Below are 22,303 nucleotides of genomic sequence, written 5' to 3' on the forward strand. Positions count from 1 at the left end.
TGCTTTACTATGATTGCATGTCAACAATTGACTCATTTGTAGTTATTTTGTTATTCCTGCGAACAAGTTTTACAAGAAACATCTGAGACAAAGGTCATACCCCAACAAAACACTTACATCTCTGTTTAGTGCCCTTAGCCATAAAAAGCAGCCTCTGCACAACACACACACACACACACGCACACACGCACACACACACGCACACACAAGGTTTAAACAACCAATAGCTCAACACACAAAAACACACACTCACAACCCTCTTACAATATCCATAAACCAGATTTTTAAAAAAAATGTTTTATAGGGACTTCCTATAGACATAATAATTTTTACACTCCACAGACTGTATATTCTGTATGTTGCACTGCACAGGTCGAGCCTTTTCTTTGCATGTGCCATCAAAACTAGTTCTTAATGATCAAAACAAGTGCCTAACCTCAATATTTACTCTAACCTTGACCCTAAACCCAAGTCAAGACCCTAAAGAGTCCTTTAAAAGTGAGCCAGAAAGTAAAGTATTTTATACTGTAAAAACCGCATATACCCCATACCCTAACCCCAACCCCAGGAAACCTGTTGCAATTTAAGTTGTGGGCCATTGAAGCTGATTTAATCATTTAAGTTGATTTTATATGATTTTTAAGCATGTTGGATTATGAGGACACAAGAATGTCCCTATTAATCACTTCTATATTTGTAATATCAAGGTCATACCCAAACCTCAATCTAAACACTAATCTCTAACCTTGACCCTAAAACCAAGTCAAGAGCCTCAAGAGTCCTTTAAAAGTGAGTCAGAAAGTAAAGTATTTTATACTGTAAAGACCGCATATACCCCATACCCTAACCCCAACCCCCAACACAAATTGAGTAAGTTAACATAATTGTTTTTACAAATTTAAGTGAATTGAACTTAAACCAATTAAATCAACCCAAAAAATCAAGAACTGTGTTGATTCAGCTCATTTAAAGTAAGTAGTTTGAACAAGCAGCAAAAATCAGTTTTTTGAGTGTAAGGAATACAAGGTACACACCAGTGGTGTAGTCTTTGCTATACACACGTATACTCTGCCTATTTTTTTCCACAAACTGTTGGGTGATGCGACTTCTATTGAATTCAATTCAGCTTTATTTGTATAGCGCTTTTACAATGTAGATTGTGTCAAAGCAGCTTCACATAAATGGTCATAGTAACTGGAACAGTGTGGATCAGGTTTTAGTGTTTAAGTTCAGTTCAGTTCAGTTCAGTTCAGTTTAGCTCAGTTCAGTGTGATTTAATCATTACTGAGAGTTCAAACACTGAAGAGCAAATTCATCGATGCGTAGCTCTACCAATCCTAAACCATGCGAGGCAGTGGCGACAGCGGAGAGGGAAAAAAACCTTCACCTGATGGGAGTGAAGAAAAAAAACCTTGAGGGAACCAGACTCAGTTGGGCACGACCATTTTAATTTTTTCTGAGGATCAATAATTGCATATACCCTCAGTATACTCACTTGTTTTGGTAATTAGACTCCCCTAATTCATGTGTATTCGTGTAACTGTATACCAAATGTTTTTTTAACCCGCATCTTAATTTGTTGCAATTGCTGGGCTTTTGTTTCATTTGCGCTATTCCCCGCACCTGACGACCGCAGCAGCTCTGAGAACATTTCGTGAGAGTTTTTCGTAGATCACAAATTACTGAATGATATCAATCATTGTCGTCGCTTTAGCCCTCCTATATTTCCGTTCAGCCCCCTAAAATTTTTGCAATTACCTCATGAACTGTACACTACTAAATGATCGCCTCAGAGACCTATAAATTTGATATAAAAATGGCGGCAGACTTTCGATCCTCCGTTTTAAACTCGTTATACATTTAGTCAGCAAACCACAGCTGTGCAGACCGTGAGCACAAGGTGTGTTTATCGATAGATTATTAGAATATCTGCATATTTTTAGTTCTTTGCTGTAGAAATAATTGTTTCCTCTGCGCTCCCCTCATCAGCATAGCTGTTTCCTCCAGCGAAAATAACTCATAACAGACATGTTGTTGTTTATTTCACAATTAACAATAAAAACAAAAACCCGGTACATGTGCATTAACTATATCATGCATTCATGCGCAGGATTAAACACAGTGTACTCATTTTAACTGCATAGCTGAGTGACATCAGAGTGAAATATCATGTGTTCGATCATATTAAAATGATTTAGTTTTATGACTGCTGGGGTCACTATTAGCTAAGTATAAATCATTAAATTGGAATTAAAATGAATACATTTGTTTAAATATTTTTCTTTTTAAATGGATAGTTCACCAAAAAAAAAATGAAAATTGTCATCATTTACTCATACATTACTTGTTCCAGACCGATATTTTGACAGCTGGACACCTGTAACCATTGACTTCCATAGTATTTGTTTTCTCTCCTGTGGACGTTAATAGTTACAGGTAAGTAATATAATATATATATATATATATATATATATATATATATATATATATATATATATATATATATATATATATATATATATATATATATATATATATATATATAATATATATAGACTTTCGTCGTTTCTTTGCCTACTTTAAAAATTTGGATTGGGTGGGTAATAGTACACCTCCTTATTTTTTAGGACTACACCGCTGGTACATACACATGTACATACACACATACAAAATAAGGTAAAATGATTAAATAACCAATAACTACAAAATAAAAAAATAAAAAAAATAAAAAAAACAATATATATATATAAGATCAGTTAAGTCTTAGTCTATTTGCAAGACTCTTCCTATATGCCTGAACCAGATTCTTTGCTTTATATTTATCACAAACACTCTCTCTCACACACATACACTCACACACACACACACACACACACACACTTTGGTAGATTTCATCAGCTGTAGATTTACGATCAGAGATGACAGCAGAACTGTCTTCCATCGCCAGGGGCAAAGGGTTGCTCCGCAAACCCCCTCCGAAAGCATCTTCCAGGTGCAGAGCTGCTCACACACACACACAGACACACACAATACACTCGCTCACTTACTCACACTCACACACAGATAGAAAGTCATTTGTAGTTTGTCAGCCAGTGCTAATTTCGGAGCGGGTAATGATCTTCCCCTCAGCTTTATATGAAGAATCGGTTTGCTTTCAACACTGCTTTCATTCACTGCTGTCCTGCGGCTGATTTATAGGCCACAGGTGAGTGTGTTTGTGCTTGTGTAGCTTTTCAAATCTTTTTTTTTTGTGTGTGTGTTCTCCTGCTAAATGATTATAACAAACATTAAACACACAATTAAACACACACCTGTGCAGATAATGTCCTGATACAAAGACCATTCATGTTCCATCTTGAATCTGTGGGTCGGTGAGATGCTGTTTGCAGTGCTGAGTTCCTACAGAAGACACAGTTTTCAGTTAGAATGTGTATATGTGTGTGTGTGTGTCTGTGTGTGTTTGTGCTGGTACCCGTGCAGGTGTGAGAGTGACAGACAGATAAAAGTGCTACAGAGAGGCCGTCAGCACCTCTGCCTTTCTCCCACAATCCCTCATTCACAAACAAGACATGACACGGGACGGCTGACACAGAGGCTGACGCTGACAGCTATATACTGTACGCATCTCTTTGTGGTTTATGCAGTGGTTCAGGAGATCAAAAAATAGCAAACAAAGCCGTTTACTGCAGACTTCACTAAAACAAGTGTAATAACAAACGTAATACTTTTTGTTTATTTGCAATTAAAATTATGTTGTTGTGCACAAAATGCGGTTATGCTCTTGAGTATTTATTTAGCCATCAGATAATAAATAATTCATATCTTTCAATATATAGTTAATCTATTAACACACCAAAAATATTTATTTTTAGGGAATTTTTGAAAATGTATTTTAAAAACAAATATATATAATTTTAAATAAACACTGTCTGGTTCTCAAATCTGATTGGCTGATTGCCGTGTGATATTCTGCAATATCAGAACTCCTAAAGCCTCTTTACCCTTTGTGTATTACTCCGCCCACATACAGCCAGCAAGAAGCAGACACTACAGATCTAAAGTTTAAAATATGCACACTCAACTGTTTAACTGTCAGCTTATGATTGGAATCCAGAAGAAAGTAGTTCCTTATACAAAAGGGTTTTTGAGACTCCATGTTTGATTTTGTTTTTATATACACAATTATGCCGTTAAACTGTTGTATAAACGCAATATCACACTCGTATCTGTGCGATGTGGCTGTTTATCTGTATATCGGCCTGAGGCCTCGCCTTCCACCAGTGCCGATATACAGCCATATCGCACTGCTACGAGTGTGATATTGCTCATATATATATATATATATATATATATATATATATATATATATATATATATATATATATATATATATATATATATATATATATATACATATATATACATATATATATAGTTAAAGTCAGAATTATTAGCCTCCTTCAAATTTTTTTCTTCCTTTTAAAATACTTATCAAATGATGTTTAACAGAGCAAGGAAATTTTCACAGCAGTATGTCTGATAATATTTTATCTTCTGGAGGAAGTCTTATGATCTAACTTGCCTAATTACCCTAACCTGCCTTAACCTAATTAACCTAGTTAAGCCTTTAAATGCCACTTTAAGCTGTACAGAAGTGTCTTGAAAAACATCTAGTAAAATATTATCTACTGTCATCATGACAAAGATAAAATAAATCTGTTATGAGAAATGAGTTATTATTACTACTATTTTTAGAAATGTGCTGAAACAATCTTCTCTCCGTTAAACAGAAATTGAGGAAAAAATAAACAAGCGGCATAATAATTCAGGGGGGCTAATAGTTCTCACACTCAATATACTACAATTACTATGGTATAAATACAGCACTACAACATACAAAACTGAGAGAGATCGACTTAGAATGTCATTTAACTGTTTAATAATGATTTGATCAGCTGTAGTAAAAAATTACGCTAAGTTTATCTCCTCTAAGGGCTTATTATGCGGTCTCTGTTGCCTTATCTTGTGGATGGACAACATCAACCGTCTTTGCTCTGCTCAGTACAGGCTGATGGATGATGACGCACTGAATCTACAAAATTATAAATATATAAAAATAGACACTGTCTTTGTAAATAAACTGTATAGTTGCAATCTAAACAATTTCATTCTCGACTAATAAGCCTCAAAAGTACATTAAGTTGTACAACAGCTGCAATATTTGTCAAATTGTAGTGAGTTTATTGATCCGCTTTCACTCTATGAGGGCGGAGTACTACACAACAGTGAAGAGGCTGTACAAGTGCTGTTATTACAGGAATATCATACTGCTATGAGCCAATCAGATTCAAGAACTAGACAGAACTGTGGTATAAAGATATATATATATATATATATATATATATATATATATATATATATATATATATATATAAAGATATATATATATATATATATATATATATATATATATATATATATGTATATATATATATATATATATATATATATATATATATATAAAGATATATATATATATATATATATATATATATATAAATATCAGTAATATTAAATCAATATGTTAATTTTCCCCACATTTGTGTGCTACATAAGTCCTCATAGAATTAGATTGTTTGCTCGGCATCATGCTCACATCTCTCTTTGTCTGTTCTTCCAGTTTCTGCGTGTGGAGCAGGATAAAGAATGCAACACAGACTGCTCTGGAGCTCCTCGAAAGCCTCTGTGCGCATCAGACGGACGGACCTTCAGTTCCCGCTGCGAGTTTCTCCGTGCAAAGTGCCGTGACCCTCAGCTGGCGGTCAGTCGAGGGCAATGCAAAGGTCAGAGTTCAGCAGCCATGAACAGGCCTGATGCCCTGTGAGGGTCCGGGTTCAACACGTCCTCTGAGAAATGATTCTTTGACAGACAGACAGAGCACAGTACAGCTCATTATCATCTTGATGTTTTGAATAGTGCTTAAATTAAGAATGAATTCAAACTAAGAGCAATTTAAAAATCACAAACTGACCTGAAGTGTGTTGATGATTTGAGGTGACACCAATGATTTACTGATATATTTTTAGCAATTGTTTAGCACTTTATTAATTGTTACTGTCAAAATTTATTCAGACACCTTCAACATTTCTCAATTTTATTCAGTATAGCTTTTGAAAATGGTAATAAATATAACAAGAACTCAGGGTATTTACTTTATTTAGCTGTCCTTACTGTAGTGTCCCAAAAATATCAAAAATTATATTTGGTGTCTCAATAATATTTAGTTTTGGCTGTATGTTATTTAATATATTATAGAAATAAACATAACTTATTAAAGAAATAAAATGGCTAAATATCATGTATTTGATAAATAACTTTGAATTATTATAAGTGAAGAAAAAATTAAGTGGCAGTGGCGCAGTGGGTAGTTCTGTCGTCTCACAGCAAGAAGGTTGCTGGTTCGAGCCTCGGCTGGGTCAGTTGGCGTTTTTGTGTGGAGTTTGCATGTTTTCCCTGCGTTTGCGTGGGTTTCCTCTGGGTGCTCTGGTTTCCCCCACAGTCCAAAGACATGCGGTACAGGTAAATTGGGTGAGCCAAAGTGTCCAGTGTATGAGTGTGTGTGTGGAAGTTTCCCAGAGATGGAAGGACATCTGCTGCGTAAAACATATGCTGGATAAGTTGGTGGTTCATTCCACTGTGGGGACCCCATACTAATAAAGGGACTAAGCCGAAAATGAATGAATTATATATGCATACGGCGCAGCAGGGTGGGTAGCACAATTGCCTCAAAAGGTTGCTGGTTCGAGCCCCGGCTGGGACGGTTTCTGTGTGGAGTTTGCATATTCTCATCATGCTCCCGTTTCCCCCATAGTCCAAAGAGATGTGGTGCAGGTGAATTGAATAAGCTAAATTGTCCATAGTGTATGAGTGTGAATGAGTGTTTAGGGATGTTTCCCAGTGATGGGTTGCAGCTGGAAGGGCATTTGCCTCGTAAAACATATGATGGATAAGTTGGCGGTTCACTCCGCTGTGGCGACCCCTGATAAATGAAGGGACTAAGCCGAAAAGAAAACTCCAGTTAAATATATTATATGGATTTATTTTTAAATTAACATTTATTTATAGTCTTAATAAAAGTGTTTGTAATATTAATAATTTTTTATTTGACAATTACTTATTATATGATTTTCAATCAAAATCACCCTCCCTCTTTAACAACAGCTCTTCTCAGATGAGAAGCCATGAGGGCGGGATCAACTTGTCGATTTCACCAATGACAAATCACAACCATCCAGTCTATTCAATCAATTTTGAAGCTTTTTTATTCTAATATACACTCTCCGGCCACTTTATTAGGTACACCTTACTAGTACCGGGTTGGACCCCGTTTTGCCTTCAGAACTGCCTTAATCCTTAAAATTATGGCATAGATTCAACAAGGTACTGAAAATATTCCTCAGAGATTTTAGTCCATTTGACATGATAGCATGCTGAAGGCTTTAGATTTGTCAGCTGCACATCCATGATGTAAATCTCCCGTTCCACCACATCCCTAAGGTGCTCTATTGGATTGAGAACTGGTGACTGTGGAGGCCATATGAGTACAGTGAACTCATTGTCATGTTCAAGAAACCAGTCTGAGATGATTTATGCTTTATGACATGTGAGTTATCCTGCTGGAAATAGCCATCAGAAGTTGGGTACACTGTAAAGGGTCATAAAGGTATGGACATGGCGAACAACAATACTCACTATTGCCATTCTGTTAGCTGGAACTAGTCTGGCTTTTCTCCTCTGACCTCTGGCATCAACAAGGGATTTACTCCCACAGAACTGCGGCTCACTGGATATTTTCTCTTTTTCCGACCATTCTCTGTAAACCCTAGAGATGGTTGTGCATGACAATCCCAGTAAATCAGCAATTTTTGAGATATGCAGACCAGCTCATCTGACACCAACAACCATGCCATGTTCAAAGTCACTTAAATCAGCTTTCTTCCCCATTCTGTTGCTCGATATGAACTGCAGCAGATCGTCTTGAACATGTCTACATGGCTAAATGCATTGAGTTGCTGCCATGTGATTGGCTGATTAGAAATTTATGTTAACAAGCAGTTGGACAGGTGTACCTGCAAATCACAACAGGAATTCCACACTTGTGAATCACAAAATATGGAAACTGTTCATTAACGCGTTTGTTTTTACACTGTATAACTGACTAATAATAATAAAAAGAAAAGTAGTTACAAGTAGTTTGTGTAATTAGTTTAACATCTTTTCAAAAAACTTAACGGGACCCTGTCCATGTAAAAATAAAAATACAGTAGTGCATTGATATGTGAAGAAAGGAGTAAAAAGCCATCAGTGCTCGTAGAGGTCAAAAGTCAATCGACTCACAAACCCTCTCATTGTACTGCAGGAAGACTCTTGTGCCCTGAACTCTTTCACTCCTTTCTGTTTCTTTCTGTCTGCCGTTCACTCCTTCTTTCTCCAATCAGCACAATGTGTCATTATTACTCTCTTTTTTTTATAAGAAAGCGGTACAAAAAGGATGAATTATGCTAAAAAGAGAGCGAAAGAAACGGAAAGATTTGACTGGAAAGCTGCTTATATCATTGTTGTTAATGACCGGTCTCCCCACAAAGAGGGACAGAATTTATTAAGTGTTAAATAAATAAATAACCAATGTTGCTAAGCAGAAAAAACACAAACTTTTCATCTGCTCTGAACTATTTTTAAATTTTTTTCCACTCTGGAAACACTCAGCGCTCAGCGTCATGCCTTTTATATTTAGAAAACTTTTCCAGCATTTATCCATTATTATAAGTCACGCTGCTGAGAAAATGTGACCATGGTTAGAAGATATTTAATATTTAGTATAATTCAATTCAATTATTTCAGTTAGAATAAAAGCAGTTTTCAATTTTTTAGGAACCATTTTATGGACAAAATTATTAGCCCTTTTAAGCTATATTTGTTTTCAATGGTCTACAGAGCAAACCATCATTATACAATAACTTGCCTAATTACCCGAACCTGCCTAATTAACCTAATTCACTAGCCTTTAAATGTAACTTTAAGCTGTATAGGAGTGTCTTGAAAAATATCTAGTCAAATATTATTTACTGTCATGGCAAAGATAAAATAAATCAGTTTTTAGAGATGAGTTATTGAAACTATTTTGTTTAGAAATGTGTTGAAGAATTATTCTCTTTGTTAAACAGAAATTGGGGAAAAAATAAACAGGGGGCTAATAATTCTGACTTCAGCTGTATATGTGAATTAACTTGATCCTTCAATAAGAATAACTAAATAATTCATAAACTAAACTAGACTAAACTTATATTCCAGTGATTTTTCTCATTATGCATGTTATAGAATTTGCTTATGTTTTTTCGTTCTCTCATGCCATCACACACTGAGCATGTTTTAATGATTTAAGCAGTGGAAAAAGTGAGTTTATGTCTCCACTGAAATGAAATTTCGAGATCAGTAGGATATTTTTTGCTCAGTGCCATCATCCACGCACACACATGATTATAGGCAATTTATTTTATTTTTTTTCAGAATATTGTTTAACACAGCGAGGACATTTCCTATATATATATGCATATATATATATTTTTTTTTCTCAGTTTTTGTTTATCGGAGAGCAGATTTTTCTAGTAATGCAATATAAAAATTTCATAATGAACAGAATATTAATTAGATATTTTTCAAGACACTTATATTTACAAGCTTACAAGCTTAACTAGGTTATTTAGGGTAATTAGGCAGGTTAGGGAAATTAGGCAAGGCATTAGATAACAGTGGTTTGTTCTTTGGACTATCGGTATAAAAATAGCTTAAAAAAATGTAAAACTGTTTTTATTCTAGCCAAAGTGAAAACCAATAAGTAAAAAAATATTATTATTTTTTTCTATCTCCAGTAGAAAAAAATATTATCAGACATACTGTAAAAAATTCCTTGCTCTGTTAAACATCATTTGGGAAACAAAAAATAAAGTAAGGCTAACAATTCTGACTTTATATAAATAAATCACTGTTGTTTAATGACTTGCCTAATTAACTTAATCTTTAAGTCTTTAAAATATTGTTCACACAAAAATGAAAATTCTGTCATCATTTACTCACTCTTGTTTCAGATCTGTATAAGTTAGTTAATATAAATAAATAAACAGAAGAGAATATATTTTGAAGAAAGCTGGAAACCTGTAACCACTGACTTCTTTATTTGTTTTTATTTTATGGAGGTCAATGATTACAGGATTTCAGTATTTTTCAAAATATCTTCGTCTGTGTTCAAGAGAAGAAAGAAACTCATAAAGGTTTGGAACCACTTGAGGGTGTAAATAGTAAGTTAATGTTCACTTCTGGGTGAAATATCCCTTTAAGTTTCACCTGAAGCTGAATACTTGAAAAATAGCAAGTAACACATTATGTTGTGTCATCAAAGACAAAAGAAATTAGTGATTAGTTCTTAAAATTACACTGAAAATGAAAAATTACATTTGCTGTTTGCTCAAACTTACTTAAAATGTGTCGAATCAACACAATTCTTGAGGTGTTTTGTGACAGCTCCAAATGTCATGATCAATCCATTAAAAAAACTAAGGTCACGCTTTATTTTGATGGTTTATTTGTTGAATTTAAGTTGCATTGCATCTACATACCAACTAATTCTCATTCGATTATAATTAGACCAGTGGTGTCCAAAGTCTGTCCTGGAGGGCCGCTGTCCTGCTGACTTTAGCTCCAACTTGCTTCAACACACCTACCTGGAGATCTTCTAGTATACCTAGTAAGAGCTTGATTAACTGGTTCAGGTGTGCTTGATTAGGGTTGGAGCTAAGGACACCGGCCCTCCAGGACCGAGTGTGGACACCCCTGAATTAGACTGTTGGTTGGGGTTAGGGTTAGTGTGAGTTGACATGTACTTGCAAAGTTTCTTATAATCAGTTAAATGTCTGTTTAAGGAGCAAGATCAACAGATATTAAGCAGACCGTCTACTAATACTCAAATGGACCAGCAAAATAAAGTGTTACCAAAACTAACAAGTTAACTTAATTCTTTCATGTTCCCCCTCAAAAATCGGTTGCATAGAACCCAGCATTTTTTTAGAGTATCATGTTTAAAAATGTTAAAATTTTTAAAAAATAATTAAAATTTCACAGGAGGGCTAATAATTTTGCCTAAAACTTTACACATTACTAAAAATGTGCACATTACAACCTGTTAGACACCATCGGCTCACACAGACTTGACACAAAACAACATCTGATCTGTAATTGCTTAGCGATAGTGATGACTCCAATGAGACTGTTGGTCCAGTTCCCAACCACACACAAGTATCCACCACTTCCGAAACATCTTGAATTATTCTGTGTCTAAGAGGTCACATGTCGCTGCAAAAGAAACCAAGTCTTTTTTCCTTTCGCCATTACCATTCTTTCCTTTCCCCTAAAAAAAAAAAAGAAAAGAAAAAACACCAGTGCCACATCAGTCAGAGAGAGAGAGAACGCCAGAGGACTTGCCTGTCGGTTTGAATTTAATGCACTCGCTCCCTGTGGACTTTCTGTTTTCTATATTACACTGACACGATGAGCAGAAATAGTGACTGTGTGTATAAAGTGGAATGATGGGAAATGAAGGTTAGGGTTATATATAGAAAAGAGGAATGGCAGAGTTTGTGAACGAATGAATCATCAAGTTTGTAGTACTTTTCAAAATCTCCAAAAGCAGAGGCATCGTGTACTTATTTTTAAGGGGTAATCCGGTGGTGCTGATGAATCACTTTGGATGAGGTATAGGATAAAAAGCATAAAGAAGAAGGATATATACAAGGAAGAATTAACTATTAAATGACTGAACATATTCACAGATGTGACAATGCAATCTCACGGCAATTCGTAACTTTTTGATTTAGTGGGTAAGTCGTATGAATTCGTACAATCTAATTCGTACAATTTAGTACTTTTTGCTCATCCTTCAATGACAGTTGGGGTTTGGGGTGGGGTTGGGTGCCATGCCTCTCTTTTAAAATCGTACATTTTCGTACGACTAAACCACTAAACTGACAAAACGTAAAATACTTAAATTTCCTCGTGAGATCAGGCTGTATGTGAACACTCCCAGCAGACACATAAGACAATAATATTAGGTTAGATTTAGGTCACCAGCATCTAAGGACCAGTGGTGTAAAGTAACAAATTACAAATACTCAAACTACTATAATTGAGTAGTTTTTTCTCAGAAAACGTAATTCGTTAAGTTGTTTTAAAAATGTGTACTTTTACTTTCCCTTGAGTACATTTTAGTGCTGTATCTGTACATTTACTCCACTACTTTCCTTTAACTTGCAGTCACTATTTGTTCTTGTCAATGAGAAATAGAAAAATCAGTCCTTCCTGTTCAATCAAATCACATATAGAAGGTAAATCGCATCATAATGAACTACCTCAAGACATGGGCGAGTTATAATTGCAGCAAACTGTTTTGAAGCATTAAAAGGGTCCAAGAAGATGTACAACATCTTTACATGCATTGTAAACATGCACAACAGTTAAAACTTGACGTTGTGTCGACAATACTACTATGGCATCTTTCAGATGTTGGTTGCCATACCTGACGAATAAATGTCAGTTTTTGACAGTAATATGGCATTGGTTTAAGATGTTGGCTCGTCGTTGGATTTTGGTCACTTTCTAACACAACTTAAAATCAACCAAATATCAACGTCTAATGATCTTACAGCTTGACGCTGTGTGGATGTTACCACTATGACCACTATGACCACTATCACTATTGGTTGTCATACCTAATGAATAAATGTCAGTATTTGACGTCAATATGACGTTGGTTTAAAATGTTGGCTTGTATTGTCTAAATACAACAAACATCAATATCAACGTCATTTGACGTCGTTATTGGACATCAAAATAACAATGTCCTTAGATGCTGGTTAGACCTTGAAATTCGGTCACGTGTCATCACAACCTAAATCTAACCTAATATTAACATCTTAAGACATTGTGTGCCTGCTGGGCAATAACTAAATGCACTACATAATATTACGTTTACACACATCCACATCGACAAATGTAAATGCATCAGCTTTTACATTTCTATTCTTGAGTACTTTTGAAAGGTCTACTTTTTACTCATATTTTTAGTAATATTTACAACAGATACTTTAACTCGCACTACATTTTTAGGCAAGTAATGGTATTTTAACTTTAGTATGAATTTTTCAGTACTCTTTCCACCACTGATAATGACAATGTTATTTTGACGTACCCATTAATGACGTGAAATGACATTGATATATTGTTGATTTTAGGTTGTGTTGGAAAGTGACTCCAAAGTTGAGTCAACATCTTCGTTGGGTTCTGACGTCAACCTGATTTTCAATTCCACCCAAAATGGATTCAAATTTCAAACAGGAAAAATAGATCAACAGTGGATGCCATAGCTAAGGCCCTTCACACTACCCTGACCCATCTGGAACACAAAGACAGCTAAGCCAGGCTTATCTTCCTTAATTTTAGCTTTGCATTTAATACAATAATTCCAAAAACACTGGTTTCTAAACTAAACTATCTTGGCTTCCCTCTCTCCATCCGCCTCTGGATTCAAGATTTCCTCAGTAACTGTTCACAGAGAGTCCTGAGGGTGCTAAAAAACAAGACATGGCCCAAGAACTGCTAGTGTCCCTTTACAGATGCACCATTGAAAATGTGTTGTCGTACTGGTGGTGTGCCAGCTGCACTGCCCAGGAAAAAGCTGCTCTCGAAAGGGTTATTAACACTACACATAAAATCATCAGCTGCGCTCTTCCCTCCTTAGAGAAGTTGTCCAAAGCCAAGTGCTACAGCAAAGCACGCAGCATCCAGCACAACATGTATTTCAGTTGTTACCTTCAGGAAGGCGGTACAGGACCATAAAAGTCAAAACAACCAGTCTGAAAAATAGTACATATCCCAGGACCATTGCAATAATGAACGGACACTAAATTGATTGCGTTTCTGGCCAATATTTTACTCACTTTTTAACTTACAAGCTGCTAAAAATGACACTATACGCACTTCTAACATTGAATTAGTATTATTTTTTTATTATTTTTGTTGCCTTTCTATCTCTTCTTGTTATTATTGTTGTTGTTTTAGACAATTAGAACAGCACTAAAGGGAAGGGCAAATGTAAATTTTGTTGTATTTGTACAATGACAACAAAGATTCTGATGCTGAAAATTGGGCGAGGCAGTGGCGCAGTAGGTAGTGCTGTCGCCTTACAGCAAAAAGGTCGCTGGGTCGCTGGTTCGAACCTCGGCTCAGTCGGCTTTTCTGTGTGGAGTTTGCATGTTCTCCCTGCGGGTTCTTTCCTCCGAGTGCTCCGGTTTCCCCCACAGTCCAAAGACATGCAGTACAGGTGAATTGGTAGGCTAATTTGTCCGTAGTGTATGAGTGTGTGTGTGAATGTCTGTGTGGATGTTTCCCAGAGATGGGTTGCGGCTGGAAGGGCATCCGCTGTATAAAAACTTGCTGGATAAGTTGGCGGTTCATTCCGCTGTGGCAACCCCGGAATAATAAAGGGACTAAGCCGACAAGAAAATGAATGAATGAAGGAATGCTGAAAATTGGGGTACAACGTCATGTTGACGTCCTGTGCCTGCTCGGCTGTATGTCAGTTTAGACAAACCCATTTTTTATTACAATAATTTTACAGATACATAATTTTGGTCACACTTTTTAATTTTAAGTTACAATTCTCACTATTAATCATAAGTTTTAGCTCATTAAACTGCTACTTGGTGCTTTTTAATTAGTATAGTATTTGGGTTTGGGTCTAAGGATGTAGAATCAGATTATACTTTAACTCTTGTGTATTACTTTAAGAGTTCACACTTAGATATTGTTTGATAATATTAGCAGGTTTGGCATGCTGTCCTGGTAGAGAACCCTTAGCCCGGAGATAATTGAGCCCAGGGCTCCCACCTGGTCGAAAAGCATGTAAGGGGGTACGAGATCAGGTAGTTCTCGGGAGCTCCCCCTGGTAAAGGAGGAAAGATAGGGTGGATGTGAGATGCAGAAAACAAAGATAATGGAGTAATTCTAGACGGGCTATTCATAGTGAGTTTGGAATAATCCGATTAGCTTACTAATAATTACAAATAGTAGACCAGCCTTAATCAATCATATTACGAGCTCCTCTCGAAATTGGTTTGTGAAACTTCACTTAAATTGACTACCCTTTTGTTATGTTAGTGGCTGTTTTTGCCCCATTGACTTTCATTATTACGACATTTTTTTTTTTGACGACACCAAACGATACCAAATATTCATGAATTCTTGATTGTTGAGTTGTTTTCCCCGTTAGCAGGGAAAACAAACTTACTGCTTTTTTATATATTTATTTCCTTTTTTTGTCTTGTCTCTGTAATTCTGTTACACTGTAGAAGCTCTGTCACAAAAACAAATTCCTCAGATGTGCGAACATACCTGGCAATAAAGCTATTTTTGATTCTGATTCTGATTCTGATTATGAAGAGGTAATATTGCAGCTGATAGACAGCAACAATTAAAAATTGTATCTTTCTGTTTTCTATATTACACTGACACAATGAGCAGAATGGTGACTGTGTGTTTAAAGTGGAATGATGGAAAATGAAGGTTAGGGTTATATATAGAAAAGAGGATAGACAGAGTTTGTGAACGAATGAATCATCAAGTTTGTAGTACTTTTCAAGATCTCCATTAGCAGAGGCATCGTGTATTTATTTCTATCGGGGAATCCGGTGGCACTGATGAATAACTTTGGATGAGGTATAGGATAAACAGTATAAAGAAGATGAATATATAAATAGAAGAATTACCTATTAAATATACTGAACATATTCACAGATAAGAACACTAGGTAATTTTTTGTCACAGTTAATCAAACCTATTAGATTTCTATTAAATAATAATTTTCAGATAAATAATCTGGTCACACTTTATTTTAAGTTACAATTCTCACAATTAATATACTATTAAGTATTATTTTAGCTCAACCATCCACTTATTTGCTGTCTGTTAATAGTTATTAAGGTAGTATAGTAGTTGGGTTTGGGTATAGGAATGTAGAATCAGATCATACTTTAACTCTTGTGTATTGCTTAAATTGACTACCTTTTCATTAGTAAGTGACTGTTTTTGCCCTATTGACTTCCATTATAACCCCATTTTCTGATAGCACAGCCATGACACTAAATAATAATGAATTCTTGATTGTTAGCAGTTTTCCCTGTTGGGAAGAGGTAAAACTTGTCATTTATACTGTTAATCATCAGTTGGCACCATTAACCCTTTAGATAGACCATTGCAAAAAGGTTTCTGACACTTATATGGAGTTCTATGGAGTAAATCAGCAAATTATAGTGTGCATGCAGCTTTTCTTTTGCACTTCAACTGATGATAAACTGCAAAAATTACAAATTGTAAACCTTCCCAATAGGTAAAACCACCAACAATAAAGAATGCATAATAATATGTTGTCATGGCTTTGCAATCAAAAAATGTCATTTTAATGGAAGTCAATGGGGCAAAAACAGACACTAAGATAACAAAGGAGTAATATACATTTACATTTGAGTATTTTAAGTTTTTCAATAATTGTCAAGCATTTTATCAAAATATGTGTCAAAATAAGATTTGTCACCAAAAATCATTCCATTTGCTGAAATACCAAATTAGGTCTCAAAATCACCATGAAAACACCGCCAATGCCACACAAGTGTTAAGTACTAACAAGCAGCCAGTATCTTAATAATAATAGCCACTATTTAATAGTAGGAATTGGTAATTAATCAACAGTGTTATCATGATTTATTATATGCAAATGTTACACTGGACATGCTGTGTTTCTCTAATCACCACATTCTGTGTCTACACAACAGTATGACGGACGGTAGCTGTTTAGTAGTTTATCTAACTTGCTGGATTTTCCCGTGTTGTGTCTCTAGATACGCCCAAGTGTGTTGCAGAGAAGAAATACACAGAGCAGCAAGCCAAGAAACTCTTCCCACAGGTTTTTGTGCCTGTCTGCAATCCTGATGGAACCTACAGTGAGGTAAGAGGATGGCTGGAATGGCAGAATGATGGCTGGATGGGTAGAACTGATGAAAGGATGGATGAATAGATTTAACTATAGAACTCTGGATGGATGGATTAATTATTGGATTTAATAAAGAATTATGGATGGATAGAACGTGATGATGATGATGGATGGATGGATGGATGGATGGATGGATGGATGGATGGATGGATGGATGGATGGATGGATGGATGGATGGATGGATGGATAGATGGATGGATGGATGGACAAACTGTATGTCAGTTTAAATCAGTTTTAAAAAAAAGTTTTCGCTTTGGATAAAAGCGTCTGCTAAATGACTAAATGTAATGTAAATGTAATGGATAGATGGATGGATGGATGGATGGATGGATGGATGGATAGATAAATTAATTATTGGATATAATTTCAAATTATGGATGAATAGAACATAATGATGATGGATAGGAAGATGGACAGAGCAATGGATGAATGGATAAAATTATGACAGAGAAAGGAAGGAAGGATGGATTGATGGATGGATTAATTATTGGATATAATATAGATCTATGGATGGATAGAACATGATGATGATGGATGGATGGATAGATGGATGAATGGATAAATGGACAGAGCAATGGATGAATGGACAGAATTATGACAGGAAGGAAGGAAGGCTGGATGGATGAATGGATTAATTATTGGATATAATATAGATCGATGGACGGATAGAACATGATGATGGATGGATGGATGGATGGATGGATGGACAGAGCAATGGATAAATAGATAAAATTATGACAGAGGAAGGAAGGAAGTATGGATGGATGGATGGATGGAGAAAATAATGACTAAATGGATAGAACTATGTCAGATGGATGAAAAAAATAAATGGTTACGGATACAGGAAGGAAGGAAGGAAGGAAGGAAGAATAGAATAAAGATCGATGGGGAAGGATGGATAGAATGATTTATGGTTGTATAGAATGATGCCTTGATGTATACAAAAATACAATAATGATGGATGGGGACGGATGGTAATGATGGATGAAGGGATGACTAGATAGAACTACAGACTAATGGGTGGATGGATGGATGGATGGATGGATGGATGGATGGATGGATGAATGGATAGACGGATGAATAGATGATGTGATATGGGTGGAATGAGGGACTAAATGATAACTGGATAAAACTATATAGCTATGGATGGATGAAATGTGTATCAGCAGAACTATAGAACTATGGATGTATGGATGTATGGATGGATGGTAATATGGATGATGCATGGGTGGACAGAAAAATGGATGGATGGAATAAAGACTAGATAAAAATATAGAACCATGGATGAATGGATGGATGGATGGACAAACACAACAATTGATGGATAAAACGTTGGAGGGATGGATGGATAGATAGATAGATGGATGGATGGAAAGTGATGGATAAATGATGGAATGATGAATAGAAGAACAGAACTAAAAATGGATAGCATGATGGATGGATGGATGGATGGATGGGTGAACAGCATGATGCTAGATGGATAAAACACTAAGACAATAGAATGATGGATAGATGTATACAACAACTGATGCTAGATTTATTAACTACTGAAGCAACATGGATGGATAGACGGAATAATAGACCAGTGCATGGAACAATAGATGAATGGATATATTTGAAGAGGTATTAAATTAAGAGCTCTTGAAAGCATTTAAAGGATTTAACTGACATGTTTCATTTTTTGTCCATATTTTTGCTGAATGTGTATAACAGGTTCAGTGCCACAGCTACACCGGTTACTGCTGGTGTGTGATGCCCAATGGCAGACCAATCAGCGGCTCTGCAGTAGCCAATAAGAAACCCCAGTGCCAAGGTACCAATTCATCTGCCACTGCTGTGTTAATGCATTTATTCCACTGTGCTTCAATCACATCTTCTGTCTTTGTTTGCAAAATAATTTTTTGAACTCATAAATAATATTCTGAAGCGTTTCCAGACTGTAATCTCATTACTGATGACATAGGGCTCTATTTTAACCTTCTGAGCACAAAGTATTCTAATGCGCATGGTGCAAAAAACATTAATGGCGTGTCTGAATTCACTATATTAAGGATGGAAAAATACGGTTTTGCTTATTCTCTTAATAAGTTATATGTGTGTTTTTAGCATAACCTGCATTAAACCAATCAGGGTCTCATCTCCCGTTCCCTTTAAGAGTCAGTTGCGTTGCACCATGGTGCATTTGCTATTCACATGGTGGACTTTGCATCTTGAAAAACTGAATGCTTTACTAGCAAGAAAACAGTTTAACAGACCATCTGCAGCACAAGGATGAAGAACGAGCGTCCTCCATTCGGCCTTTTTACTTTATTTTCACTCTTTACTCCTTCACTGTGGTTGAGTAAGGAAACTGTGCTGTACGCACTCCACTGAAGACACTCATTAGCCTACATATTTAATTTTGTTTGTTAAGAGCAAAGATTTGTTTCTAAACTATTTCTAAATTCAGTTCTAATTTCCAGCAAACTAATCAAGGAACAATAATTTGAGTTACGTCCTATTCTTCTGCCCTATATGGTGATGCATGCCTCGCAAAAACCCGACAGGTGGACAAATCTAAACTTGTTTTTAATAAAACAAATACAAAAATGCAGATACTAAATAATACTGCTATTAATAATAACATACAGATGCAAACTGTCATGAATGAACTGAAAAAAGCAGTGCATTTGCTTTTTAAACAACGTGGTGCAAAACATGAAAATTACAGTTGCGCTCGTCGGAAAACAACAACAAATCACACCGTCTTGCGCCTTATTGCGCTGAGTGTATGATAGGGCCCAGAGTCTCAATCGTCTGGCATAAGATAGACGTTCAGGAATACAAATCACTTGAAAAACTTAGAAATGCAGCACCTAAGCCAGCAATAGAACAGAACAAAGCTAATCCTAATCTACAGAAACATTCCAGCATAACAATACCACATAACTGAAGCCACATGCAGTAAACCAACACACATACACACAAAAGCGAAACTCTATCACTGCAGGCCATGGGTTCCTGGATCATAACATTGTTGGCTTGGCTTTGTACAACTACCACAACTTCACTCGAAAAGGACCAATTAGATTTAATTGCACATGCAACAGCTTAATCAGTTAGGTCTGGGGGAGCATCACAACACAAATGTGCGTTTGGCAGGCGAAGCGGCACAGCTCAAACATTCTTACTCTTTTACTCCAAGATAGTGTCATATGGCTTTTACCCCCTGCAGCCTCCATAACATTACCATGTTCCCCCGTAGAGGCTTAAAACATAATTAAAAGCGTAAGTTACTTTTCAAAAATAAAATCAACCACTGCTGGAAAAGAAGACTCGGATTCTTGAGATATAGTTGCCATTTCGGTCACACTTTATGATAAGATTTCATTAGTTAATGTATTTATTTGTACAGCATTTATTTACCATTTACTAATGCTTTATTAAAATCCAAATTCATTTTTGTTAACATTAGCCAATATACAGTTGAAATCAGAATTATTCGCCCCCTGTTTATTTTTTCCTCCAATTTTTGTTTAACGGAGAGAAGATTGTTTCAACACATTTCTAAACATAATAGTTTTAGTAACTCATTTCTAATAACTGATTTATTTTATCTTTGCCATGATGACAGTACATAATATTTGACTAGATATTTTTCAAGATACTTCTATACAGCTTAAAGTGACATTTAAAGGCTTAACTAGGTTAATTAGGTTAACTAGGCAAGTTAGCATAATTAGGCAAGTTATTGTATAAAGATAATTTGTTCTGTAGACTATCAGAAAAATAAATAATAATTTACCTTAAAATGGTTGTTAAAAAATTAAAAACCTCTTTTATTCTAGCCAAATTAAAACCAATAAGAAAAAATTCCAGAAGTAAAAATATTATCAGACATACTGTGAAAAACTGTATGTTAATGTGTCTTGTTAACATATGTGGGTCAACATGAACAACAAACAACTTTATTTTCATTAAGTAACTTTATATAAGATTGATAGATACTGTAATTAATTTACTGTTCATTGTTTGTTCATGTTAGTATATTCATTATCTAATAGTTACAAATACAGCCTTATTGTGTCACCGAATTTTCAAATTCACTGTTAACATTCAAAAAAAAAAAAAATGAAATTACTTTTTTTTTTGTCAAAAATAAGTAAGAATGTCTGTACAGCTACATTTAACACGTTTACTTAACCTAAATCAAAATTTTCCTTATTAAGTTAAAAAGATTAGTTTTGTGAGCAAAACCTTGCAAATTCACCTAAAAGCTTCTACCATCATGTAACTTTGAGTTAATCTCAGACCTACTCTCTTGAAAAAATAAAGGTTGCAGTATTTCTAATGCTAACACTGACAATATAATAGGAACACCAATAATAACATTAATGTCATTATTGTTATTATTAACAACAACAACAAACATCTTTTGATGTATCCTAAAACAACAGCTAACATCATTTGAAATGATTATTCAAATGGGGTGAGGGGGTGGGGCGTCAGCTGCAGCAAGACTTTTAATGTGAATTTTCCAACACAATCTCACGGCAATTCGTAACTTTTTGATTTAGTGGCTAATTCGTATGAATTTGTACGATTTAATTCGTACAATTTAGTACGATTTGCTCATCACTCAATGACGGTTGGGGTTAAGGGTGGGGTTGGGTGGCACTAAACTCGTATGAATTCGTCTGAATTAGCTACTAAACCTTCCAAACGTAAAATACTTATGTTTCCTCGTGAAATCAGGCTGGAATTTTCACCTCAAATTTACCTAGTTCGCTCTATAAAAGAAACACTTAACGCATGTGGGCTGTTAATTTGTATTTAACTGTTTAAGTTTTTTCCGAACAAAATGAAAATGAAAATTCAAATGCCTAAAAGATCCAAAAAAAAAAAAAATCGAACTTTCAAAACAACTGCCCAAATGATAAATCAAATGCTCAAACGATCAAATAATAAATCAAAATGCTTTCAAATGAGAAATCTAATGTATTTTATATTTAATTTTCATGAACAACTCAGTAAAATCCTGTAATAATTAAAACCAGTTTCTGGTTGCTCCTGATTACACACACTCAGCTGGAAGCTCACGATGGACTGATTACTAGGACTTTAAAGACACCTCATTCACACAGACTCTTTGCTGAGTCCTGTTTTTCCCTG

General features: G+C 35.4%; 1 protein-coding gene and 1 long non-coding RNA gene across 4 annotated transcripts in view; one reads left to right on the top strand and one right to left on the bottom strand.

Moving 5' to 3' along the window:
* The window catches only part of smoc2 (SPARC related modular calcium binding 2), an 89,360-nt gene that overhangs the window by 25,034 nt on the left and 42,023 nt on the right, over nucleotides 1–22,303 (top strand). For 2 of the 3 annotated variants that reach the window (XM_087279717.1, XM_087279718.1), the window contains exons 2-4: nucleotides 5,681–5,843; nucleotides 17,001–17,107; nucleotides 18,866–18,965. In XM_087279717.1, coding sequence (XP_087135843.1) covers nucleotides 5,681–5,843; nucleotides 17,001–17,107; nucleotides 18,866–18,965 — 370 coding nt within the window. Of the gene's footprint in view, nucleotides 1–5,680; nucleotides 5,844–15,013; nucleotides 16,178–16,276; nucleotides 17,108–18,865; nucleotides 18,966–22,303 lie in introns of those variants that run through there. The other variant, XM_087279719.1, reaches the window with a different exon arrangement.
* LOC141377058 (uncharacterized) overlaps nucleotides 1–22,303 on the bottom strand; it is a 43,637-nt gene that overhangs the window by 4,996 nt on the left and 16,338 nt on the right. Inside the window, exons 4-6 of the long non-coding RNA XR_015506350.1 lie at nucleotides 5,657–5,919; nucleotides 2,881–3,000; nucleotides 118–154 (exon numbers count right to left, since the gene is read on the bottom strand). This is a non-coding gene — a long non-coding RNA (uncharacterized LOC141377058). The remainder of the gene's footprint in view (nucleotides 1–117; nucleotides 155–2,880; nucleotides 3,001–5,656; nucleotides 5,920–22,303) is intronic.

This window comes from Danio rerio, chromosome 13, assembly GCF_052040795.2.
Source record: "Danio rerio strain M-AB ecotype USA chromosome 13, GRCz13ab, whole genome shotgun sequence".
Classification (NCBI taxonomy): domain Eukaryota; kingdom Metazoa; phylum Chordata; class Actinopteri; order Cypriniformes; family Danionidae; genus Danio; species Danio rerio.